The sequence below is a fragment of the Trichechus manatus genome, unplaced genomic scaffold (assembly GCF_000243295.1).
Source record: "Trichechus manatus latirostris isolate Lorelei unplaced genomic scaffold, TriManLat1.0 scaffold00081, whole genome shotgun sequence".
NCBI classification, from domain to species: domain Eukaryota; kingdom Metazoa; phylum Chordata; class Mammalia; order Sirenia; family Trichechidae; genus Trichechus; species Trichechus manatus.
Window position 1 is genome coordinate 3,105,271 of NW_004444017.1, and position 26,885 is coordinate 3,132,155.

Sequence of the window (26,885 nt, forward strand, 5' to 3'; positions counted from 1 at the left end):
AGTCTCCTCTGTCAGCCAGTCCAGAAGCCCAGGCTCCTCCCTCTCCCCCACATCCACTCCATTGGCAGTGCCCACTGATGCTACCTCTGAATTCTTTCCCCAGTCCCACCCTCTCCTGCCATCCCCACTGCCCTACCTTGGGCTGGATCACTATAATTTCTTGCCTGCATCCCTAGAGAAACCTCCTGTGGTGTCCTTGCTTTGAGTTGTGCCCCCCCTTACCTAATCTCCACACTGCAGCTGAGTCATCTTTATAAAGTGCACATCTGATCATGTTATTCCCCTGCACGGAAACCTTTCATGGCTCCCCATCGTGCATAGGACAATGACTTCTCCAGTGTTCCCTGCCAGCAGCCCCCCGCCCCCCATCCTGCCTCGTTCCCACTCAGGGTCCCGCCATTCTGTCCTATTTACTGTTCTCTGAGTCTCCGTGCCAGCCTTTGCCTCTGAACTCTCACATATTTTATTTTCTTTGCTGGGAATACTTCCCACCTCTCCCCCAACCACACTTCACCTGGTGATTTCTACTCATACCTCAGGTCTCAGCTCAGGCATCCTCAGGTCTGGGTTTGCACTTGTACTAAGTGCTCCCAGTGTTTATCTCTGCCCCACACATAGGACAAAGACTGTGTCTTTCTTAAGGCCGTCATGGAGCAGATTGTGCATGGACACCTTCAGGGGCACCGTTGACTTCATAGTTCACATGAAGAGTGAGCGCTGCCTAGTCATGCACTGGATGCTGCCCTGGCCTTGCCCACCATTGCCTTCCCACATCCAGCAGTCCCTGATCCCTAGGAAATGCTCAGTATTGAATGAACACAGGAATGAATGAGGCCCACCCTGAGCTTCCCTGTACTCCCAGTCCCTACATACCTGGCAGGCCCTTCGCCTGTGCCCCTCCCCACAGTCGCACAGTGAGGAGACCCTACTGTACAGCTTCTCTCTGCCTCTGCGCCCTCTCCCCTCGGCCCTCTCCCCTCCCCTCCCAGTGATCCTTGGGGTACAACCTGGGGGCAAGGAAGGAACGTTCAGGTCTCCTTTGAGGGGCCTGTTAAGAAATGTGGCTATGGCAAGGATATAAAGGGTCCAGGTGCAATTTCCAAATTCATTCAAGCTCTCTAGGCAGTTTGTATCCTGTTCTTCTCCACCGTTGCTGAGCAGACCCACTGGAGCCCATATGGGCTGTCTAAATTGCATAGCTGTCTGTGTTGTGCACAGCCTGGAGGGCGATAGGGCTGTGATCAGTATCATCTGGCCCCAATCCCCAGCTCAGGGTCCTGGACAGAAGCCATGTCTCCTTCTGGGAGCAGGGAGAAATGGTCACTATGTTTCCAAGTCACATTCCCTCTCTGGGCCTGTTTCCTTCTTTTTGAAATGAGGCATTGTCATAGAGCATCTCTAAGGCTCCTTCCAACTCTAAGGGTGAGATTTCCACCATGGGTGTGGAGGGCACGAGGGAACCAGACTGCAGAAGATGGTGCTAACGGCAAGGCACACCAGGGGCTGTCCCTCAATTCAGTTTTCTTCAGTTCAGTGCATATTACTACACAGCTGCTCTGTTCTAGGCCCTGTGCTAGGCCTTGGGACACCACATTGCAAAAGACAGTCTCTGCTCTCCAGGAGCTCACAGTACATTGACATTGGTAGACACTGACGTGTAAGCAGTACTAGCTAGCATTAACTCTGTCAGCCACAGGGCTAGCATTTCCCATGCATTACCTCCTCATACCTTCACAATAATCCCTCTAAGATAGATACTATTACTATTCCCATTTTAGAAATGAGAAGACCGAGGCTTAGAGATACTAAGTAACTTGCCCAAGGATACCCCCCTAGGAAGGACTGCAGCCAAGACTTGGACTCCGCAGTCCATGATTTTAACCCAGTACCTTCTTCCATCTCCTGCCATTACAGTGCAGGGGATAAGCTTCATGGAAGCAGTGCACAGGTGCTGTGGGAGCACTGAAGAGGGCAAGCAGCCCAACCTGGGGTTCAAAACAGGCTTCTTGGAGCAACTCTTACCTGAGGGCTGTGAACTAGGATTGGCCGAGTGTCTTAGTTATCTAGTGCTGCTATAACAGAAATACACAAGTGGATGGCTTTAACAAACAGAAATTTATTCTCTCACAGTTCAAGAAGCTAGAAGTCTAAAATCACGGCACCAGCTCTACGGGAAGGCTTTCTCTCTCTGTCAGCTCTAAGGGAAGGTTCTTGTCTCTTTTCAACATCTGTGGGCCCAGCATTCCTTGGGGATCTCTATGTGTCTTGGCATCAGTATTCCCCGGGTCTAGGAGGTTCTCAGCACAGGGACTCCAGGTCCAAAAGACGCATTCTGCTCTCGGCAATTCTTTCTTGATGGTAGTGAGGTCCCTCCCCTCTCTGCATCTTTCTCCTTTTATCTCTCGTACAATAAAAGGTGTGACTCAAGCAAGGATGTGACTTGAGTAAGGGTATGACTTAAGTAAAGGTATGACTCAAGATACACCCCACGCTGATCATAACTCATTAACATATAGAGGTTAGGATTTACAACACATCACAAAATGAAGGATAATTATATCAGATCACAAAATGGACAACCACACAATACTGGCAATCATGGCCTAGCCTAGTTGACATATAAATTTGGGGGACACGCTTTCATCCATGACATTGAGCCACAGACTTCCCTTCTACCATCTTGGCTGTAGTCAGAAGAGGTTCCCAAGGGTAGCCCTGCTGCTAGGCAGACTTCAATGCCCTGCCATGTTGAGTACTCACCATATTTGGGGCAGTGGGCTGGGAGGTGGGTACACAGAGAAGACACAAACCAGTGCAAGACTGCAAGATGAGTGCAGGCCAGATCTCTCTTGCTGGGCTCCCTGGACCTCTCCAAAACTCCCTTCCTCTCCACAGACACTCTGCTCCTCAGACTTACGTTAGGGTTTGCCTTGCCAAGTTCCAGAAGCCTCCTAATGTGGAATGCTTTAATGTTCTTAATTGAGAAATCATGGATCAGAGGAAATCCTTGCTCACATTTTGAAAGCCCCCACACCAGACCTACTTCCCCCACATTCCCCAGCCCTTGGCCTGAGGCCCCTGGGGCCCCCACCAGCAAGCTGCTCTTCGTCTCCACACCCTGACTTGGCTGCCACCTCTCATCAGCCCTCATCAGGCTCAGCTGCTGCAGCAACCTGAAAAGAGGGAGCATGTTCTAATTAACACTGAGAGGCTCATTAGAGAGACAGAGCCCCCTACCCCCCTCCACTACAGCTTCTGGCAGAAGGTGAAAGATTGCTCTCTTGGGAAGAAGTGAGGCCACAATCACCCATGATTCATGGGGTTTAGAGAGGAGTGAGCAGAGCTGCTCCCTGGCCAGCCAGGCCCAGAGACCATCCCTCCCTGGGGCTGTCCTCCCGTCCCACATCCGTCTTTCTCAGCTCTCTGGCCTTGGTAAAGGGTAGGGTCAAGGTGGATGGAAGGGCCTGGCTGGGTGGGTGGAGCTGACCTGGGGCACTGCAAGTACCCAAGTCCTAAGAGAATCTAGGGGAAAAGGAGAAGGGATGGAGCATTTGGTTCTGAGCCCAGATCCAGAGGGAAGCCTAGAGTTGTATTTCACCTGGGGCATAGGAAAGAGTTCAGTTTAGTTCATGTCACAAACGTTGTTTATTAAGCCCAAGCATGGATCTGGCACAGTGCTGGGCACTAGGGATGCAGAAGCAGATAATAATATCTTGCCTGTGCAGTATAGTCTGTGAGTACTGGGAGGGTTCTGAGCAGGAGGGCAGCAGTGAGTGCTGAGGGTGGGCTGCAAAGGACTGGAAGGAAGTAGTGGGGGGCACTGCTGGCTAGGCATGCAGCAGGCAGAGGCTAAAATAATGGGAGATGGTCGTGCTGAACTGATTGGAACAAATGGTGAAGATGCAATAACTGAATTCAAATACCATTCAGTGAGCAGTGGTTCTGTACCAGACACTGTGCTAGGTGCTATACGTGGATCCAACGATGACTAAGACGTATTTGATGTCTCAAATAACTTATGCTCTGTTGGAGCCTGGGGGAGGGGCAAGGAAGGATGGGTTAGATAAATATCAGAAAGGTATTGAAGAAAACTAAGTGTTAAAAGAGAAGTAGGAATCAATGTTCTCTATGGGGGCTCAAGGCAGGGACACCCCCATCGGGTTGGAGAATTGAGATGGCTTCATGGAGGAGGCAACATTTGCGATAGGTCTAGAAGAATGTGAAGAACTTTTATGTGGAGGAAAGGGGATGGGAATGGAAGTTGAGGGTGTGGAGAACACAGCAGGCAGAGTGAATAGATTGAGCAAATGCTCACAGCAGGAAAGCCTAGTGTGGGCTGGGGGAACAGCAGGCAGTTGAGCTAATTTGTAATATAAACTTTGTGTAGTAGTAGAGGCTGGGAGGTAGGCTGGGGCCAAATCATTCAGGGCTGGAATGCAAGAGGAAGAATTTATACTTATTTTGAGCAGTGGTCCCCAAGCAAGGGAAGGCTGTGTTTACATCTATACTTTGAGAGCACTGATCAGTGTACTGTAGTGTTAGGTGGATGGTGAGGGTGAGAAGAAAGCAGAGAGACAGGCAGCTACCAGGGTGGTCCAAGTAGAGTGATAAAGAGAACCCCACATGGTGACAATCTGGAGGAAAGATAAGGATGATTGCAAAAGGTATTTGAGGAGGGGGGTTTCTGTAGGACTTGTGGCTGGTAAATCAGAGGACAGGGGAAAAGGAGGACCCAAGGACAAATGCACAGCTCCCAGAGTAGGTGGCAGAAGAACGAAGGTGTTGTTAGGCAATTAAGGAAGTCATCCAGAGAGCTGGATTGGGCAAGATGGGGAAAGACAATGGTTTTGTATAGGCAGACTGAAGGATCCATAGGGCTGTTAAAAATGCAGGTCTAGGGGTCAAGGCTAGGAGTGGAGATTTGAGGGTTATTTGCATAATCATTGTCATCATCATAAAAGAGTATGACAATGACTATCACTTAATGAGTACCTACTATGGACCAGGTACTATATGAAATAAATTAAATCCTCACAACAAGCTGCAGAGTAGGTGAAATTAGCTTCATTTAACAGATGAGGAAACAGTCAGAGATGTTAAGAAACATGTCCAAGGTCAAGCAGCAAAGAAGATGCAAATCTGAGACTGGATATTTCCCCTGCAGCTTGCTCATCAGTCCATTCAAGTAGAGTGATGTTTGATAGTGGATGAGCTTCTCTGAGGAAAGGCACACAAGAAGTGATAAGACATAGCCTGGGGAACATCTTTAGAGTCACCACAAAGGCTCTGCCTGAGATGGAGTCCCCTCTTAATTAGTTAATTATCAGCTATCGGGCTGCTCTAATGACTTCCAACATAGAAGTCATAGAAGATGTGTACAAGTACATGGGAGAAAATTTAAAACGTGTGTGGGGAATGAAAGATGGAATACAGAAAACTTGTAACTAGTATGCTTAGGTATTTTGTGGCCAGAATATAGGATTAAGGAGCTGAAAGTTAAGGAGCTGTATGAGGACAGGGAAACCAAGATAGACTGGGTAATGAGAACTGAGAAATTTCAAGGTGGTAAAAATGTCAAGAGCTGCAGAAATGAGGGAGGAGGAAGGGTGAGGATAGGCCATGGGATTTAGTGATTAGAAGGTCATTGGTGACTTTCATGAGAGCCATTTTAAAAGACTGGTGGGAGCAGAAGCCAGACTTCCAGGAGTCAGGGCATATGAGGTTGGATCAGTAGTTCAGCATTTGTTCGTGGAATGAGGCAGAGGGTGTAGACTGGTCCTCCAAGAGGTTCAGAGGAAAAGAGAAAGAAAGAGATTGGGCTAGTGCTCCAGAGGTGGGGAGTCCAGCAGAGCCTGGGGAGGTCTGGGAGGGCCTGTAGGCAGGTGGAAAGGGACCACCAGAAAGGCGGAGGGGGGCAATGCAAGTAAGAAAGGGACTAGAGGATAAAGTGAACCAGCAAAGGAGGCAAGAGGGAGTGAATGCATCAGCAAGATGATCGGGAATGTTATAGGTCAGATTAAGGAAGGTTTTTGAGAGTCACAAAGGTGAATTTGGAATTGATTCTTTCATTTATTCAATAAATATTCATTGAAGGCCTACTGTGTGCCAGGAATCGCCCAAGCATTGAAAATCAAGCAGTGAGCATGGAAGGCAAAGTCTCTGCCCTCAAGGGGCTTACACTCAAGTGGAGGGCTTGATGAGACAGCTTCAAGAATTCAATATCTGTTTCTTTTCCTCTGCTTGCCTGAAACATGGACATTGGCCAGTAGAAGGAGCCTTCTAATGTTATGTCAGCTAGCCTTCTGCCTCCAAGCAAGAAGAAACCATGCCAGGGGTATGGACCCCTTTACCATTTTGGAAACATCTCAGACAATAGGATTTCGCACCTTCTTTCTGTTGCCAGTAGCATCTCATAACCTGAAAAGAATATCCTCGGGCCTGGGGTTCTCTATAAGTATGAAGAGGCCAGGTGAGAAAGAGGTGATACGAGGCCCATGTCTGGTGTCAGTTTCTCATGGTGCTTGGGGAAGGATAAAAAGAAGACAGAAATTGAGAGGGATAAGGAGGCAGTTAAGTGATCAGTCCCACCTACTCTCTATACTTCCCCCTTGGAGCACTTTTCTGCCTAAACCAAGGCCAGATGTCCATTCTAGGCCTCAGGGAACCTGCCAAGTTCCACATGGAGAATAAGCTGAGTTACAATGTTCTCTCCCTTCTAGAATGATTTCTGCAAAAGCAGGAACAGAATGCCTCTGCAGCAGACATCTGTGCTTCTCTGGAGGTCACGGGTACATGAGGCTGAGGGTACCTGAGATAAAGACCACTTTATCAACCTGGTAAAGGAGCCCTGGTGGTGCAGTGGTTAAGCCCTTGGCTGCTAACCAAAAGGTCAGCAGTTCGAATCCACCAGTTGCTCCATGGGCGAAAGATGTGGCAGTCTGCTTCCGTAAAGATTACACACAGCCTTGGAAACCTTATGGGGCAGTTCTACTCTGTCCTGTAGGGTCGCTCTGAGTCAGAATTGACTTGATGGCAGTAGGTTTGGTTTGGGTTGGTTTATCCACCTGGTGTTGTAGGCAGAATTCTAAGATGTCCCTCAAGGTTTCTGCCCCCTGGTGTACACATCCCATATAATCCCCTCCCATTGAGTGTGAGCAGGACTAATGAGTATGATGGAATACCGCTCCTGTGATTAACTTACCAGTCAATTGACTTTGAGTTAATCAAAAGGGAGATATTACCTTGGGTGAACCTGACCGAATCAGGCAATCCCTTTAAAAGAAGGTGAAGCATCAAAGAGATGCTCTCCGGTTGGCCTTGAAGGAGCAAACTACCATGTTGTGGAGAAGGCCATGTGGCAGGGAACAGTGGGCGGGCCCTAGGAACTGAGAGCCTCATCCCTACAATTGAAAAAAACTGGATTCTGCTAACAACAGTTGGTATGATTTTTAAGAGTACCTTGAAGGCCCCTACAATCTGAGGATCATGACGCCATCAGGAGAGCTTGCTGCCTCCTGCTTAAGGCTTTGTACCTTGTGAAATGCAGATACTTCTGGGGAGAGTCATATATGAAGCCTTGTTGGCCCTTTAAACATTAATATGAATACATTATCTGACTATCTCCGGAGAGTGGGGTTGGATGTGGAGGGAGAGACAGATGGTTTCACTAGATTTGGAGATGGGCACTGAATGGCAAGGATGGAAGAGCTGAAACAAGTGTTGAGGATGTCCCATTTTACCTGGGGCTGTCCTGGGGACTTAGGGTTGTATCTATGAGGTCTCCTGGGCTAACAGGGTGCTTCTCTTGATCCAGCTATGGGGCACCCATTGTACCCAGGTTTTGTGAGGGAGGTGGTCACTCCAGCTGCAACCCCTGGTGGGCAGAGGAAAGGGGAGCAGGAAGTGGGTCAAAGTGTTGTGTTGAGGGATGAAACTTGGTCTTTCTATCTATACCCCTCCCTACCAGTGATCCCTGGGGAACATGGGAGTGATGATATCGTTCTTGCCTTGAGTTGTTAATCTCAGCCCATCTATCCTGATTCTTAGTTCAGGAATGACATTATGTGTAAGTGGAGTGGATGGCTGTGTATGGAACATAATTTCATGGCCCTGGAACACTTTCCCACTTCCCAAACTTCTGTAAGGACTAACCAGAACCCACAATGCCACCACTAAGCCCATTCTCTTAAGAGAGACCTAGTTAGTCCCTTATTTAAATGCAGAAACCTCCAGGAAGGGAGCATGGTTGAATGTCATTGGCCACTCACACCTCTGGGTCCTTTCCTGGGATGTTTTGGTAAGGAAGAAAAAGTGAGTGCATAGCAACTCAAAGGGGAGTAAAGATCAAAGACAGAGAGGCAGGGATGAGAGGAAATGAGTAAGGGCCCTGAAGACAGACTTCAAGGTCCCATGTCAGAGGTATTCCTGGGATCAGGTCTGCCCAGGTGAGGTGCCACCCCCCACCACCCAAGCTCTGTCCTGGTTGGACAGCTCCCATTGCTGTGAATAGGGGTGTCTCTAATTGTGGAACCAGGGATCATGGTGGCCTGGAGAGAAACCCACTCTTGAGACATCCGTCTATCCATCCGTCCATCTATCCATCCGTCCATTATCCACCCATCTCTTCATTTGGTTCATATTTATTGAGCATGTACCATGTGGCAGACCTGGGTTAAGTACTAGGAACAGAGAGATGACCAAACCCCAGTCCCAATGCTTCTAATGCTCCCAAGGACAAGGAACTATCCCAGTGCAGTGACATGCATGTTGAGGGGGAAAGCAGGTGAGCTAGAGTAGCAGCAATTCTTTTTTAGCATTTCTGTTTAATTTTTTATTATTTTCAAATATAGATAAAGTAGAAAGAATAGTGTAATAAGCTCTCATGTGCCCATCACCCAGCTCCAACTATTTTTATTAATATTCTTATTTTATTGATATTTTTTATTAATATTAGTAATCTTGTTTCATCTAACCCTTCTGCTTTTTTGATGGAGCATTTTAATACAAATTCAAGATATCATGTATTTCATGCATAAATACCTCAGTATGCATCTGTGATATGAACATTTTCTAATAACCACCACAGCAGCATCTCTCCCCCCTGTCCCTCGGGACCTCACCAATCTCTGGATTCTCTAATCCTATATCCTACATCTACCTCTAGGAGTCTTGCCAAGGACCTGGTATCTCTCAGTAACCTGACTTTCTTCCATGCTAGGAGTTTTCAGACTTTGAGCCCCCCGCCCCGCGCCCTGGCCCTCCAGCTGTGCGTTCCGAGGCCAGACCAAGGTTTGCCCAGGCAACTCCCTGCACTGATTGATATCCATCACCCCCAACTTTCCAGAAGGGTTGTAACACCCCTTCCCTTACTGAGCTCTTTATCCCTCTCTGTCCATCTTGTTGCAGATTGAAATGCTAGAACACAAGTACGGGGGCCACCTGGTGTCCCGGCGCGCTGCTTGCACCATTCAAACCGCCTTCCGCCAGTACCAGCTCAGCAAGAACTTCGAGAAGATCCGCAACTCGCTCTTGGAGAGCCGCCTACCGCGGCGGATCTCCCTGCGCAAGGTGCGGGTGCCCACGGCCGAGAGCCTGGCTGCCGAGAAGGCGCTCATGGAGGGCTACGGCCTTATGGGGCTGCCGCTGGTGCGCTCGCCCTCCCTGCCTCCCACCTTTGCCGGCACGCTGACCGAGCTGGAGGACTCCTTCACGGAGCAGGTGCAGTCCCTGGCCAAGTCCATCGACGACGCCCTTAGCACCTGGAGCCTCAAGACCATGTGCTCCCTGCAGGACAGCGGCGCTTACCAGATCCACCAGGCACTGCACGCGGGCGCGGGGCCGCCAGGCTTGGAGGCCGAGCTCCTGGAGCCTGAAGGCGCCGGCCCAGGGCCAGGGGATGAGGCTGCCAAGACCACCAGCTTGACCCAGGGCCACAGCAGCACCCTCATGATGGCTTTCCGAGACGTCACGGTGCAGATCGCCAACCAGAACATCTCTGTCTCCTCCTCCACGGCTCTGTCCGTGGCCAACTGCCTGGGCGCGGAGACGACCCAGGCCACCTTGGCGCCCACGGCCAGCAAAGCCGCGCAGGGCGAGGCTGGGGGCCAGGAGTCCCCTGCGGTCTCCGCCGCGGGTCAGGGCGATGCGCCAACAGAAAACCCGTGTGCAGAGGCGGGGACCAGCGCGGCCGTGCGCTCGAGTGGGCTGGGGACAGCCGAGGCGGTGACGGAGGAAGCCGTGGCAGAGGAGGAAGAGGAGGAAGAGGAGGGGGAAGGGGCGGGGGAGGTGGGGAGAGGGACCGAGGGCGAGGCTGAGGCCGGAGACAACTCAGAGCAGCTGAGCAGCAGCAGCACGTCCACCAAGTCTGCCAAATCCAGCTCGGAGGTATCTGCCTCGGCCTCCAAGGAGGCCTTGCAGGCCATGATCCTGAGCCTGCCACGCTACCACTGCGAGAACCCTGCCAGCTGCAAATCGCCCACGCTCTCCACCGACACCCTGCGCAAGCGGCTCTACCGAATCGGACTCAACCTCTTCAACATGTAAGTGAGCACTAGGCCTGGGGAGTTCTGCAAGGCCCCAGGGTGGGAGGGAAGGGAAAAGAGGGGAACCTCCATTTACCAACCAACCAACCAACAACCGAACAGTTGCCCTCAGTGGATTCAGACTCATGTGTTAGAAAGTAGAACTGTGCTCCATAGGGTTTTCAAGGCTGTGACCTTTTGGGAGCAGATCATCAGGACTTTCTTCAGAGGTGCTTCTGGCTGGGTTCAAACCGCCAACATTTTGGGCACCTACTATCCACTAGGCAGTGTGCCAAGTAGTTTATAACATCATCCCTGTGTCCTCTCAGCTGGCGTTTGTGCCATACGTGGTCCTTGAGATAATGTTTAGAAAATACACATTTTATTTTGCTTTTTTAAAAATTATGTTGGGTTTTCGGTGAAGGCTTGCACAGCATTTAGGTTCCCACGCAACAATTTCTACACAAATTGTTCAGTTTTCATTGGTTAACATTCGTCAAATGCGTGAATATTCTCATTATTTCTGTTCTGATTGTTCTTTTTATTTTAATTGTTACAAATTTATTTTAAGAAGTATTAGGAAAAATGTAATACGTCAGACCCATGCTTTCACAGCTACTGTTGCTTAAGATGAAACTAAGGTTTGAAAAGTGAGAGAATTTAAAAGAAAATACAGTATTAAGTATATAATACAAGTAGTATGAGGATTGAGCAGGAATCATTCAGACAGGATGTGAAGTATGGGAAACAGCATTATCTCATAGGGTGGGTGAAAATAAAACAGAATGAGAAAAGGAAGAAATGAGGAAAGGCATAGGTACTGGGTGATGGAGAGAGGAGAGTAGAAAGAGATTAGGAGAGTTTAAGGAGAGAAACAGGCTAGTGCCACAGCCCAGAGCCAGAGCCCCCAACCAGACAAATCCCTGCAACCAGAGTATGCAACTGGTGCCAAGCAGAGGAAGCATACATGCCCTTCCCATGGAAATATACAGTACAGGAGGCACTCATGTCTACCCTCCCTCCACTCACCCCTTCCCTCATCGCCATGAGCCAAGAAACAGAGTAGCCCTCCTGCCCACATCTATGTGCATTTATTCATTCAACTGACAGTTAAAGAGTGCCAGGCGCCGGAACCACAAAGATGAGCAAGATCTATCCCCCGGTCTCAAGAAGCTTACACTCAAGGAAGAATAGCTACCATGTATAGCTCACCTTACATAAAGTATCTACAGTCTTCTCAGCAACATCCAGAGATGTTGTTAGCTGCCATCGAGTTGATTCCAACTCATAATGACCCCAAAAGCCAGAGTAGAACTGCCCCATGTGGTTTTCTTGGCTGTAATCTTCGTGGAAGTAGATCGCCAGGTCTTTTTCCCAAGGAGTGGCTGGGTGGGTTCAAGCTGCCAACTTTCTGGTTTGTAGCTGAGTGGTTAACCATTGTGCCACCATGGCTCCTTATCCAGAGATAGGCGTTATTATACCATTTTACAGAAAAGGACAAGGGCTCACACAAATAAGTTGAGCTGCACATCGTTAAACAGCTAGTAAGGTGCAGAGTTAGATGAAGCCAGCTCTGTCTGACCACCCCAAGTTCACTGCTCTTTTTCTACATCAGGAAGCAGGGAGAGAGAAGAAAGGCGCTTTCTCTCCACCTGCTCTGGAATTCACTTTGCTTGTGCCAGGCCACCCTTTCCCAGCCCCACATCACCCTCACACCTCTCTGGGGAGGTTCAGGACGGTGAGGCTCTGGTGAGAGGTGCCTCCATGGGGAACACCTCTGCAGTGGAAGGAATCCTGGACTTACTGGGAATGCTTTCCAGGGACTCCGAGCACTTTTATGGGTTTCATGGCCTGGAAGAAAGGGAGGGCAGAGGTCACGGATGGCCTTGGTTCACTCTCTACACTTTCCTTCTCCCTGCCCCCCACCGCTCCCCCAGAAACCCGGACAAGGGCATCCAGTTCCTGATCTCCCGCGGCTTCATCCCCGACACCCCCATTGGTGTGGCCCATTTCCTCCTGCAGCGTAAGGGCCTCAGCCGTCAGATGATCGGAGAGTTCCTGGGCAACAGCAAGAAGCAGTTCAACCACGATGTGCTGGAGTGAGTTCCTCCCCCCACCACCCCCTCTTTTTGGAGGCCGAGGCTCTCCCCTTACCACGCCCCACATTCCCAGGATCTCCTAGCAGCCTGGGGACCTCTGCCTGGAAAGAAGGAATCTAGGGAAGGGAGCCCAGGCCCTGTGAAGTCTTGGTGATTTCCCAGAAATCCTTGGTCCCGTCCTAGCAGCTTCCTGATTGGCCACAGGGGCCAGAATCACCCGATCTTTAGCCAATCACCCCCTCCTAACAAGCCTCTTTCGCTCTTGAAAGTCTTTCTACAAGTCTATTGAGTGCTGTCCTGGGCCAGGCGCCATTTAAGGCATCAGGGATGTGGGCAAAGGAAACAAGTTCTACCTCCCTGCCACACCCCAAGGCAAGAGGAAGAGTTTGAAAAGAAAAGGGCTGGCCCCTCAGCCCTCTCTCTTCCTGCCACCTGCGTGTCCCCAGACCCCTGCAAGGGGCTGCATGCTCCCAACACAAAACTTGTTTTCATATCTGCGGTGAAAAACACGAGGCACGAAAAAGAAGGGGTTGGACTGAGGTTTATTAGAGCGTGAAAATACTATAATTTTATGAATCCACAGAGATAAATTGACCACCAAAATAACAACAAAGAAAACTTTTCTAAAGCCAAATAGATGGGCAAGGGGCTCCTCAGGGTCTACCTCAGGCTCCTCAGGGCTTTATTGGTGCGGACAGGCAAAAGCTGGCAGCAGGGTGTGGATCACACTCCCTCTCCAGAGCTGCCAGGCAGGGATGACATACCTCTGGGGCTGAGGGGCAGGGCTCTGGGAAGGAGGGGGTGAGGCCCCGTGAAGTCCGCTCCAGGAGTCTGCCTTCCCCAGGCCCCAGCCACTCCCTCGGTATTCTGTCTTCCACAAGGACCCTCAGTCTCACTTCCTGCTTAAAGGTCACCATTCTGTAGTGAGCTGCCTCGCTCCCTCTTTCTCCTGGAGTGCAAGCTCCTGGGAAAACCTCTCCCTTGTGTATTTGCCCCTGGAGGAGCAAGGACCTGCTAGAGTGGGGCAGGGGCTCCTTCTGCCCAAGGGTTTGGAAGCTTGGGGAGTCACCCGGTCTGAATGGCAAATTTATCAGTGTCCCTGGAGTGGAAGCTCAGACACCCAGCTTCCGTTTAGGGAGCAGCCTTGGTGCTGTGTCTCTGGACAAGTCCCTGCTCCCGGGGCCTGTGTTTCCGTGTCTGAAGTGTGAGGGGTTGGATTATAGGGGTGGACCAGTTGTTCTCGGAAATCCCTTTGTCCTCACACATTCTTCAATTTGCTGATTGGGGCGGTTGTCTGAGTATAGTCCACAGAACAAGGGCTTGGATCCATCTGAGGGATCCTGGAATCCCTGGGTAGCTCGTACTTGGCAGAACCCAGTTCCTGTCTCTCACGCTCAGTACTGGTGGTCGAGATGCTCTGAGTGCCTCGCAAAGGAAAGTAAACTGACAAATCTGCAGCATTTCGCTCTCTCCCTCTTTTATTCTCCTCTGCTTCTGGCTCCCCTTTCCGTCTACTGCCTCCCCTACTGTGTGGGCTGCGCTGAGCAAAGACACAGGGGAAAGGCTAGAAAGAGGAGAAAGGTCTAGTTTTCCTCCATCTTGTTCATCTGTGGCTGTTTTCTTTGCTTTTTCCTAGGGTTTCTCTCCCTTCCCATGGGCAAGTGGAAGTGCTCTCACTCTGTTTTGTCACACTGCTTCACACTCCCTGGGTGACCCTACGTTGTCTCTGTGCTCTGGAGCAGGGGTGACTCTGCTCTCCAGTGGGCCTGTGTAACTCACAGGCCCTCACTGTCTGTCGTCTATTCTCTCTTGCCTTCCCCAGCCCCCGAGTGGCCCAGGCCCACGTTGCTCTGGAGCGCTAGGAACACATGGTTTTTCTCCAGCCTTGGTTGTGCTGTGCAGCACAATGAAAACTAAGTGCCATCCTCCCTGGGAGGCTGAGCTGTGGGCTGTGAGCTGGAGACTCAGACCGGCTGCTGAAACCTATACTGGGGAGGGGAGCTGGGCTGGGGACGGGGCTAGTGGCTGAGGTGGGGGTCACGCAGCCAGCCCAGGGTTGGGGTGGGTGGGGCTGGACTCCCACCTTGGTGAACTCTCCCAGCGGGAGAAGGCAGGAGAAATGGCCCAACCTGAGTGAGAGAACGCAGATTCTAACCCTGTCTCTGCTCCTAACGTGCTGTGTAACTTTGAGCAAGCCACTTATTTAGTACTTGGTTTCCTCATCTGTAGAGTGAGAAGGTTGGACTGTGTGATCTCAAAGGTCCCTCCGGGTCCTGTGAATCTATGCTCTTTCCTGTTCCTTAATGCATTGTTGTCCACTGGCATCATGCAGAATCATCTGCCGCAAACCTCAGGGCTGGCCACGCTTTGTCATCCTGCCAAAGCAGCCCAGAGCAACCCTCAGCCTCCAGGGCAGTGCTGAGAGTTCATGTGAGAGCTAGATGACCATTCATCATTCATTCAACAGACACTGAGTGCCTGCTGTGTATTGGGAATAGGGCTGAGCTGGGCATCATCGTGTGGGGCGGGGGGGCAAGGAATTAGATGTTGCTCGTGGCCTCAGGGAGCTTATAAACCCAGACATCAAGGGAGAGAGGGTGAGGAGGAGCTTGGGAAGTGAGCGTTAGGGGACTGAGGGACCTCTGGCTACCACCCTGGGTATGAGGAGGGTCAGGTGCAGAGCAGAGCTCTGGCTCTGCCCAGGTGAATGTGTGGTTACCTTCTGCCTTGTTCTGCAGCCACGAAGGCCCTTGGGCTCTGAGGCCCTGGTGCTCACAGCCGCTGCACACTGACTCATCTCCACAGAGAGGAGCCCTCCTCCCCCAAGGCTGCTGTTCCCTGACTGCCTGGGGTGTCTCCGGGGTAGAGAGGGCTTTCTCCTGCACAGTGCCAGGAGAAGATGGAGAGGCAGGCAGAGACAGATACTAGCAGGGGAGCCAGAACACCAGGGTTCTCAGCATTTCCCTGCCATGCAAGTAAGCCATCCTGGAACCTTCCAGGATCCGCTGCCCCTTCCTGACTCCCACCAGAGAAAATCACACAATCTCAAAGTCGCCCCTTGCCATTTTGCCCAGGCCTGAAAGGCTTCACTGGGATTCTGCATGGCTCCTCCCACCCGGTGACATTCAGCAAGTCGCATTTGTTCTGTACAAAGCTGTTTGTCAAATAAAAGGACATAAATCACCCATCCCCTTGGAGACAGAGACAGCTCAAACCACGGCACTCTCCAAGAAGCAGCCAGACTTGGAAGGGTAGAGGAGAAAAGCCTCCAGGAGGGGAAGGAGCGTGACCCCCTTCCATTCTTGGGCCTGTGTGGGGAAGGAAGGAGGAGGGACTGGAGCAGGATCAGCTGGCTGCTGACCTGTGTCTGAGCATCCTGTGATGTGGTGAAATTTGCCTCCAGAACCTGGCGCTCTTGCAAGCTGACATCTGCATCCCTTTGTGTCCTATTTCCACAGAAGACACATGTTCTAAGAGGGAATACATTCTGCTAAGCTCTACCAAACAATAGTAGAAGGCATCCTGAGCTCTAAGGGCCATTCCTATTCCAGTGCTAATGTGGGAAGGTTGTTTTTTGTTTGTTTGTTTTTTTAAGGAGAAACCAGCCTCAATTTCCTCATTTTTAAAGTGGTGATAATTTAAATTTTTAAATACCCGTAAGGTGCTTAACTGAGTGCTTGGCCTTAGTAAACTAAAAAAACAAACAACCACTTGGCGTCAAGTCATTTCCGACTCACGGTGACCCTGTGTGTTGCAGAGTAGAGCTGCTCTCCATAGGATATTCAAGGGTGTGACCTTTCGGAAGCAGTTGCCCAGGCCATTCTCCAAAGGGGCCTCTGGTGGGTTGGAACCGCCAATCTTTTGATTAGTAGTCCAGCACTTAGTCATTTGTGCCACTGGGGACTCCTGGGACTTTGTAAGCTTTCTAGAAATGTTAGCTATTTTATTTCTATTATTATCTTGCCCACTTGAAAGCACAAGGCATTAGGCTCCCCCGACCCCACCTCACCCTCACACAGACACGCAAGGAAACCTTAAATATCTCAGGTGTGGTTTGGGGTCAGCTCTACTTAGCAGACAAGAAGAACTTGATGGGACTGGTTGGGGACTTGTTGAGGAAGAGGCGGGTAGCTCATTCCGGGACCCATCATGCACTCTTAGGAAGTCCTCTCCTAAGAGAAGGGAGAGAAGGGCAGTGGGAGACCCAGGCTGTGGGAGCCAGGGTTCAGATCCTTTGGGGCTGGAAACATCAGCCTTTCAGTTTTCATGTGGCTGGGAAATTTGGCTCTGCTCTATTTCCTTTCCGAAATGTTCGCTTCAGCAGGTTTGAAGGCCAGTGGATGGGGCAATGTTCCATGCTGGCTGTGAGCAGGCTCTTTTCTGGCCTGAGTGATTTTTTCCGATGTGAATCACACACACATGGAGGGCATCAACATCTATCACGTCCAGGAAAACGCACAGAGGGCAGCTTTCGGGGTAAGCTGCCAGAAGAAAATTTCCTGGGTGTTCTCTCCCTCCACTGTGTCTTTTCCATTCTTTGTTAAGTTCTAAGGCATATTAGAGTTTGACGTTGCGGTCAGATTTCATTATTTCATTTCCATGGAAATGTGTTGGCCAGAGTGTAGCAGATTTGTTCTTCTTAGGGGACATTTAGAAATGAAGACAGATTGTCTGTCAAACTCAACAGGCTGGAAGGCACTGGCCTTTCATTGCTAGAAAGAAATTATTTGAGAATGTCCTGCCGATTGTGCCATTGGTAATCTCAGAACAGTTCCTTTATTCCGAAGGGATTCCCATGAGCAGGCAAGGGGGCCCAGGCAGACCCTCAGAGGTCTGGAGGAGGGTAGAAAGAGGCCCAGGGCAGGCATGGACAGAAGACTTTGGGGCCATTTCCGTTGCTTTGAAGACTTTCCACTGCCACCACCTGGAGGAGTAGAAGGAGGGTGTCTCTTATAAAACTGGCGTCTCTGAGTTTATGGCCTTGACCCGTCACCTCTCTCGTCCTCTCCCACAACCCCTGTTCCCACTAGTAGACAAGAGATTCTCCTTAGCAGTAAACAGTCATGAGAGTTTAAGACACACTTCACTCTTCCACGTGGAGATCTTGGCATCCCAGTTGTGGGATGGACAAGTCAAGGGTTGAGACTCCCTTTGGCTTGGTCAGTTTTGCATATAAATCGGACTTTTACCCAAAAATGAACATATCTACCACCCAATTCCTTTACTCAGGTCCTAGCTCTGGAGGAATCTCTCTTAATCCATGTATGATACTCGGGTGTGGCTGCAACTGGCCACTCTTTGCAGTGAGACTTGTAAGAGGGAGCTTCCTGGAGACACACTCTCCTGGGTTTATCAGGAGGGCCGCCTGCAAGCGAGCAGGCCCTGAAATGCAATAATGACGGTTCACATTGGTCACACAGCATTGACTGTGTGCCAGCAGATATGGTTCCAAGAACAAAACCTCATTCCCGCTTCTCAGCAGTTCTATAAGGTCAGTGCTATTAATCTGTGCCGTTTTACAGGTGAAGGAACTGAGGAACAGAGAGGCTAAGTAGCTTGCCCACAGTCACAGGGCTGACCAGTGGCTGAGATGTGAAGCCAGGGAGTCTGGTTCCATAACCTGTGCCCTTACCACTGCACGATCCTGCCTCTGCACTTCATCTCAAGCCCAGGGCGGCCTGAATGCTTTTATAGTCCTTCTCAGACCCCAGCTGTAGATCATGGCACTGAAAAGCCCCCTGGATGGTCAGCTAGTTCAGCCTTCTCATTTGACCCAGGCAGAAACAGAGGCCCCGAGAGAAAAATGACTAGTCCCCTGGCCAATAGCAGAGAAACCTAACTGAATCAGGTACTGTCCCACTCCTTGACGTACCCTAATTTGCTATGCTCTGACCCTCTCGTCTGGGAAGAAAGCAGAGCTGAGAAGCTGATTCATAAGTCTCAAGAGGCCTGAGCTAGATTCTGTTTCCTCTGACTGGTATATTTTAAAGGGTCAGCGGTTGAATGTCTAATGACAGAATTTCAGGCAGAGTTAATTAGTGGTGAAGGAAAGGGTCTTCCTAACACCTAAGCTAGAGGAGACTCTGAAACCACTTACTCAGCTGGCATGTCAGCTCCGATTTGGTCTCCAGATACATAATAAAAACATTTATTGAGCCCTCTTATGTACCAGGAACTTTCCACGTATTATCTCTACTAAAGCTCATTACAACCCTGCCAAGTAGATGATGTAGGTGTTATCTCCATTCTATAGATGAGGAAACTGAGGCACGGAGAGGCTAAGTGACTTGAACAGATAGCTAAATGCTGGAAACTAGAGTCAACCCCAAGTGAGTCTGACACCAAAGGCCTGACTTCTCATTTCATCCCGTTATTGGCATAGAGCAGTGGTTCTCAAAGTGTGGTCTCCGGACCAGCAACATTAGCATCACCTGGAAACTTGTTAGAACTGTAAATTCTCAGGCTCCTCCTCATAACTACTGGGTCAGAAGCTCCGGGGTTAACCCATTGCCACGGAGTCGATTCCGACTCATAGCGACCCTATACGACAGAGTAGAAACCGTAGGGTTTCCAAGGAGCAGCTGGTGGGTTTGAACTGCTGACCTTTTGGTTAGCAGCCAAGCTCTTAACCATTGCACCACCAGGGCTCTGCTCTGGGGTTAGGGCCCAGCAATGTGTGTTTTAACAAGCCCTCCAGGTGATTCAGCGGCCACCAAAAACAAAGGAAACCCTCTAGGGCATGGACTGACACAATAGCCACAGCAGTAGACTCAGATACACCAGCGACCATGAAGATGGCGCAGGTCTGCGCAGCGTTTCCTTCTGTTATACAGTAAAGTCACCATGAGTCGAAGCTGACAACAGCAATTCATAACAAAGAACAACCAGGTGATTTTGGCGCTTGCTGACGTTTGAGAACCACCGGCAAAGAGGGATGCTGTGGAGTCCAGCAAGAGAAGAGTCATCTCAAGCAGCCTCATTGGCTTCTCATGTGTTTGAGTAGTTCAGACTTAGTTCCTTGGGTTCCTGAGTCCATCGCTTCGAAGGGCCCTCAAACAAGATTATCTTTGTCCTTGTGTCATAACCAGGAACACTGGCAGGTCCTCCAACGTCAGCTTCCTCCTACTCTATTTTTTTTTGGCCACATTGCACTTTTCCAAAAAGCCTTGACCTTTATGGAACATGTTATGAGTTCTGACTAGGAAAAATAACTCCCTGGTGGATGTGGATATTTTTAATTGAATTGTATAAGCCAAGAACTGCAGAAATAAAACCAGGGTTCCTATATCCCATAGCTGTGGGAGGAATAGTCTTTCGTCCTACTCCTGAAACTTGGGCTCAGTCTCCCACCTGGTGCACAAGTCCCGTGTCTGCAGCTCACACTTCTCTTCCCAGGCCTCAGCTTGGACCTTGCCTTCCAGATCTTTGCTGTCTCTTCCAGCCAATTAAAAATCCCTGCTGCTATCATTACCTATTTTCAGCTCCCAGCCAGTTCCTTTGTCTGCCAGACACTGTCTTGTTAAAAAAAAAAAAAAAAGTTGAGATGATGAAATTAATTTTCATCACAGTCATGTATGATGCTTCATTTACCTGCAACACAAACCAATTCCACACACAGATCAGTGTTAACAAGCAATTTTATGCAAGATTGTACCTGTTTATACAGATGCAGGGAACATCTGTGCTTATGTTTCCCCAGCCCTTTTGCCACAGCCCCTGCAGAAACCCACAGGAAAGAGAGAGGGCTAGCACAACCTACCCACCTCAAGAGTCACTCACCAATTAGCGGCACCTCCCGAGACAGGCCCAGGCATGCTCAGTTGGCAGCAGTCTAATCACTGCCAGTTCGCCCCAGTTCTCATCACTCACTCACTTGTATGTAGCTGAAGGGGGAGGGAAGCATGTGCACTGCACACATTTCCTGGGCAGCTATGTCCAGGTATCAGGGTCAGCTCCACATGATACCAGCAAAGCAGGTAGAGCAATCCTGGGCCCCTGGGCAGAGCGTCCAAAGGTGCAGCCTACTGTGGCTTCTTCCCCAGCTGATAGTATGCTCCAGGTCCTATTCGTTCGCTCAATTGGTCTCTCATCCATTCATCTGCAAACATTCATTGAGTCCATGGATACACCAGAATGCAGAGATTAAAAGAACTGCCCCTATCCTGAAGGAGTATATAGCCTAGTGGGGAAGATAGGTAGGCAAATGTTAAGACACAGGGAGGTAAATGCAATGGTAGACAGAAGACATGTCCAAGGTGCAGTGGAGGCCGAGGAAGACATCTAGAGAGGTCAACAGCTAAACAGAGACCTGCAAGGTTGGGACTGGGGTTGAGCAGCAGGAAGAAAGAACAGCGTGTGCAATGGCATGGAGGCATGAGAGAGAGAGAGATTGCAGGAGGCTCAGGAGAGCTGGGGCCAATATGAGGGAGGGGCAAGAGAAGCTGGGGAAGCTAACGGAGCCTTGTTTGCTTTGCTGAGGAACTTGGCTTTCATACTAGGGATGATGGGAAGCCTTTGAAGAAATGGAAGCAGGGGGGTGAGTGACAGGACCAAATGAGTGCCCCAGAAGGACGGTGCTGGAGGAGGTGGAAGATGGTTTGGAGGTGAGGAGGTTGGTTAGGGGGCTGTTGCAATAACAGTCATGGTAAGAAGGGATGAGGCCCTAAACCTCAGCAGGGGTCATGGGGAGGGGAGGAATAGGCAGAGCCTAGAGCCCTAGAGAAGCAGCAGGGCCTGGTGATATGTGTGGAAAGAGAACAGAGGTGGCCAGACCCCAGTAAACAGCCTCCTGGGCTGAAGAGAATTCAGAACACTCAGTCTCTGCATATAAATATGTTAGCGCTTCAGGCCCACTAGAGTAAATTCTGCAAATAAAATAAACATACATGTATTTTTAGTTTTGGGGGAGGGAGATGCTGGGTTTGGGGACACTCCATCTGAAGAATTTATCAAACTGGACATTGTCAAATGTTTACTCAGAACAAGTTAAACTGTTAGATACCAGGTAAACCACAAATATATGCAACCTGACTTGCCTGCAAGTGATGATACCACAGCTTATGTTCTTGTGAATATTCCCCAGTAACTGACATTCCAACCGGAGCAGCCCAGGTGAATTCATCAAGCCAGAACTCATAAGCGTCACGTTGCAATCGAATGCATAGAGGTGATGGTTTTCATAAGCCCTCAGCTCTCAGTCATAGCATTACTTAACGTTGTCTTTTATAAACAACCATAGATCAACCAAAAAGAAAATGAACTAGTTTGTGACTAATAACAAAATAATAAGGGCGAACCTATGGCAAGAAATAAACACTGAAGAGTTGTCAGCATGCAAACGGGCATTTAGAGCCACTGGGATGGGCGAGCCCACCTAGAGAGAGATTGTTAGGAGGGAGAAGGGGCCTAATGCCCAGCCCCAAGTTAGAGGTCAGGTGGAGGAGGTGGAGGGCTGCCCCCAGGGTGGAAAGAGTCAACTTCAGGGAAGGTAGTGTGATGGAAACCACTAGAGAAGAATGTTTTCAAGAAAGGCATGATTAACCATGTTGACGTTGCCAGGAGGCTGATGGGATCAGGACAGAAGAGAGGCCATTGGATTCAGCAACACAGGGGCCATTGGTAGCCTTGACAAGAGAAGCTTTAATGGAGTTGTGGGGGTCTAATGGACTGGAGCTGATTGAAAACTAAGTGGAAATGAGGAAGTAGAGACAGCGTGAATAGGCAGGTGTTTTAGAAGTTTGGCTGTGAAGAGGAATAGAGAAAAGGAGTCGTGACTAGAGGGCAATAAAGGATCAAGGTGGGATTTTAATGTGTAAAAGAAAGTACAAGAATTTGTGTGCAAATGAGAATGATTTAGAAGAGAGCAAGAAATTAATAATATTTGTAAGAACATCTCCAACTTAATGTGTCTAAAACTGGAGCCTTGATCTCTCCTCCAGCATGTGTATCCATCCCATCGTGGACTCCTCTCAATAAGTAGTATCACCAGTCCCCCAGTTGCTCAAGGTGGAAATCAGGTCTCCTTGTTAACTCCGCCTTTTCATCACCTAGCCCCATCAGTTCCTCTTCTAAAACGTATCTCAAATTGTCGGTTCAGTTTGTCTCCACTTCTTTTGTCTTAGCCCAAGCCATACCATCTCTAGCTTGGACCCTTTCAGTAGCCTCCTAACTGGTCCCCTGCTGCCTCCTAATCTCCCTATCCCATTCATTCTCCCCTCAACAGCCAGAGAGATCTTCTTAAAACAAACAGGATCATATCACTTCTCTGATCATACCCTTCTACTGTTTCTTGCTGCATTCAAAATGAACCCTCAAATCCTTCTCGTGACCCACAAAGCTCTGACTGATCAAGCCCCTGCTCACCTCCCTAGCTTCACAACCAACTGTCCTCCATTCTTCCCCTCACTCTGCATTGCAGCTTCATTGTTGCTCTCTAGGTCCCTGAAGGTTGTTTCCTACCACTGGGCCTTTGCATATGCTTTTCCTTCTGCCTGAAAGCTATTCCTCACCTCTCCCCTTCCCTTGGCCAACTCCTAATCATCTTTCAAGTCTCAGTTCAAATGAGGCCTTTCTGGGAACTCCAGTATAAAACACATCCCCTTTGTCTTCTTATGGAACCCTGTTCTTTGCCTATACAGGACTTGTCACAATTATAATGAAATTATTTTGACTCTGCGTTTAATGTCTGTCCCATCAGGACAGGGACTGTGTTTATGTTGCTTGCCACTTTTACCAAGTCCCTAGCACAGTGCTTTGCACACAGGAGGCCCTCAATGCATGTTTATTGAAAGAAAGAAAGGCAGCCAGCCACTACCAGGGGTCAGCAAAGGTGCAAGAAGGAGAAGGTGGGAAATCAGGGACATGGTGCCCCGTGCTGTGGCTCCGTGCCCCAGGCCACCTCTGAACCTTCAGGGAGCCAGACAGCCTCTGTCTCATTGCAGACAGCCAAGCGGCTCCTCACACACACATAGTCGTGCCTATGTGACAGTGTTCGGCTGTCCCCTAGGCCCTCACATGCCTCCACCCGGCATCTGGGCAAGATAGCAGCTCCCAGGGAGAGGGTCTTTAGCACCAGCCCACGAGCAGCAGGAGCAGCAGAGAGTGCAGGCTTGCCTGGCCCAGCCAGCAAGAAATGTATGCAGTCCTGCTGCGGGGCCAGCACTCCCTTGAGCTTCCGTTTCCTTGTATATAATAAAAATAATGAGGTAATGGTTAATATCAAACAGAATTAAGATTAAGACATTGCACACTTAGTGAAGTAAATGAGAGCTCAGAGGGAGTGGCCTCCCCCAGCGGTGAGCCCCCCTCCCACCCCACCCCCACACACAGAGTTGAAGTGGGGAGGGCAGGCTTGGGAGAGGGCCCAGCTGGAGGATGAGACCCCACAAGACTAGGAATCGGAAAACCGGCTCTTCCTAGGTGTGGGAGCGTGGGGCAAGCCCCTTTGGTCTTAGTTTCGCCTTCTGTAGAAAGGGAAGATTATACACCAGAAAAAACCACTGGGAAACGTGTGATGTTTTTCACCTTAAAGATGATCAGAAGAGGAGAGATGCCAGAGATGTTCAGGGTGATTGTTGGCTGTTCTGGCTTGAGGCAGCAGAGCAGATGGATTTGGTAAACTGTCAACAATCTGCTCCCCATACGGACTCCGTGGTGGCAAAGAGGAACGGGAGGGGTGAGGTTTTAAATGCTGATAAAAAACAAAACACCAAACCTGTTGCCACTGAGTTGATTCTGACTTATGGTGACCCAGTGTGTTACAGAGTAGAACTGAGCTCCGTAGGTTTTATTTGCCTGTAATCTTTAGGGAAGCAGATTGCCAGGCCTTTCTTCTGTGGCACCACTGGGTGGGTTTGAACTGCCAGCTTTTCGGTTAGTAGCTGAGAGCAACCATTTGTGCCACCCTGGGATCTTTAGGTGCTGGCAGATATGGTAAAGTAAGAGAAGCAATAGGAAAGAAGGTTAGAGAAGAGGAGAGATGGGGAGGCTAGGAAAGGTGTAGGTCAAGCTTCTACTGAAGGTGCAGGCTGAAGCTTATACTTTGAGGGGGAAGAAAGAATCTTGCTGCCTCCAGGGTGACCTTGGCCCTTGGAGTGGGGGGGTTGGTGACAGAGCCTGAAGGGATGGAGATCCCTGAGGCAGGGGCTGGGAGCAGGCTTGCTGGTAGACAGTGCAGCCTGGTCTCAGCCGCCTTACCCAGGAGGATGCAGGCCCACCAGGAAGGAAATAATTGTCTGCTGGGGTGGGTGGGGACAGCCAGCCAGTCACCGTGATGGGTGTTTCAAAGCCAGGCGGAAGTGCTGTTGCCATCCTCTGCCCTTTGGGAGCATCTGCAGTGCCCTTAGCGATGGGGTGTGGCTCTCTGCAGAGATGTCCGTGGAGGGGGAGTCCTCAGAGGCCACCTGGGCCAACCGTCCTCTAGAGAGAAGTGGCGACGTGTCTCATAGAGCAGAGCAATGCCTTTCTACTACTGAGCATGCTTCATTCCTTCCATTTGGGAATTTGCAGCTGGAAAATGTTGAGATTTTCTGCCCCCCGGGATCTGAGAAACCCAAACCACTACCTCCCCACCAAATGCTGGTGCCCCAGGAGGAAGGCAGGAAATGTGTGTCTGTGTGTCTGTATCTTTAGCGCTCCCTCCCTCCCACCCCCAGTGCAGCCCCTGATACCCAGGTGGGGACACACACATCCCTGTGGGCTCTTGCCCTGGTGACCCTTGCATTGCTGGACTCATGTTTTAAAAGTCTCCACGTGGGCCATAACGCCTCTTAACCTTGCACTCAAATCAGCCATTAGCTTTCAAATTTCAAGAATCACCTGGAGAGCTTGTTAAAAACGCCGATTCCCAGGCTCCACCTCCAAATATTCTAATTTGGTGTATCTGAGATGAGGCCCAGGGATGTACATTTTAGCAGACCCTCCTTGTGACTCAGTTGTGGGGTCTTCAGGACACATGCTGGAAGGTGTTTGATGTGGAGACCCCTCCAGCTCCGTGGCCCAGGAGTCCTACCCCTGGAGTCCACCACTCCACTCTACGGGTCATGTTTCATTTATTCAGTGCTTTCTGTTCCATGGACTCGTGGTTCCACCTGACTGTATCTCCCGTCCCAGTCCTTGGCTCTCAGGCTCCAGGCTCATTTCTGAGCTCTTAGCCCCAGTCCCGCATGAGCGAGCAAGCCAGTGAGAGGGCTGCGTGTCACCTGAGTGAAGAGCTGGAAACTAGGCCATCGTGCTTGGCTGAGCAGATCCCACCCTCTTCCAGCTGCTCCTGCTGCCTCCTTCTGCTGCCTCCCCCAAGTGCCCCAGGCCTCTCAGAACCCCTCCCCATCACTGTGGGGTGAGGCCTGATCCAGAGCACTGGGCAGAGGGTACACTGAGAGAGGCTCTGGGAGGGCCATCTATGAGGGAAGCAGGGTGCCAGGACCTCAGGCTCAGAGGTCCATGGGGAGAAGGTGAGGTGGGTGTAGGGGGTGGAGTAGACAGATCTATGGGGGCACATCTTGGGGAGCACCTGGAAGCCAGACCAAAGGGACCAGGGGCCATTCTGGGGCCCCACAAGGGGGCCCACTACTCTCCTCCTTGACCTCACAAGAGTCAGGGGCTTCTGGGGTGAGAGGGTGCAGTGTGATGCTGCTCCATGCCCAGGCCCCCCCAGTCCGTGGTGTTTTTCTCACCCCCCTTTTTCTTCCTCCATCAGTTTACCATCTTGTTTCTCTTATCTTGCTCCTTGTCTCTCTGGTTCTTTGTCATCTCTCCCACTATCTCTCTGTCTTTCACTTTCTCCCTTTGTCTGTTTCTCTCTTATTCTCTATTCCTCTCCATGTATCTCTTTCTCTCCCTTTTTGTTGGTCTGTCTGTCTCCTCTCTCTCCACTTTCCCCTCTTTTTCACCCTCGCCTTCTCTGTTTCTTTCCTTCTCTCTCTCCCTGTTTGTCTCTTTCTCTTCTTGTTCTGCCAGCCCCTTTCATTTAACTCTGTGTCTCTCACTATCTCTGTCTCCCTGGCTCATTAACAACCTGCGATATGCAGATGACACAACCTTACTTACTGAAAGTGAAGAGAACTTGAAGTACTTCCTGATGACGACAAAAGACTACAGCCTTCAGTATGGATTACACCTCAACAAAAAGAAAACAAAAATCCTCACAACTGGACCAATAAGCAACATCATGATAAACAGAGAAAAGGTTGAAGTTGTCAAGGATTTCATTTTACTTGGACCCACAATCAACACCCATGGAAGCAACAGTCAAGAAATGAAATGACTT

At 50.0% G+C, this 26,885-nt stretch overlaps 1 protein-coding gene across 2 annotated transcripts in view; it reads left to right on the forward strand.

Moving 5' to 3' along the window:
* IQSEC3 (IQ motif and Sec7 domain ArfGEF 3) overlaps positions 1-26,885 on the forward strand; it is a 115,771-nt gene that overhangs the window by 65,743 nt on the left and 23,143 nt on the right. Inside the window, exons 2-4 of one of the 2 annotated variants that reach the window (XM_004381191.1) lie at positions 9,406-10,188; positions 10,246-10,538; positions 12,458-12,619. In XM_004381191.1, the coding sequence (XP_004381248.1) occupies positions 9,412-10,188; positions 10,246-10,538; positions 12,458-12,619 (1,232 nt within the window). In that variant the 5' untranslated portion in view covers positions 9,406-9,411. Of the gene's footprint in view, positions 1-9,405; positions 10,539-12,457; positions 12,620-26,885 lie in introns of both variants that reach the window. The other variant, XM_004381190.1, reaches the window with a different exon arrangement.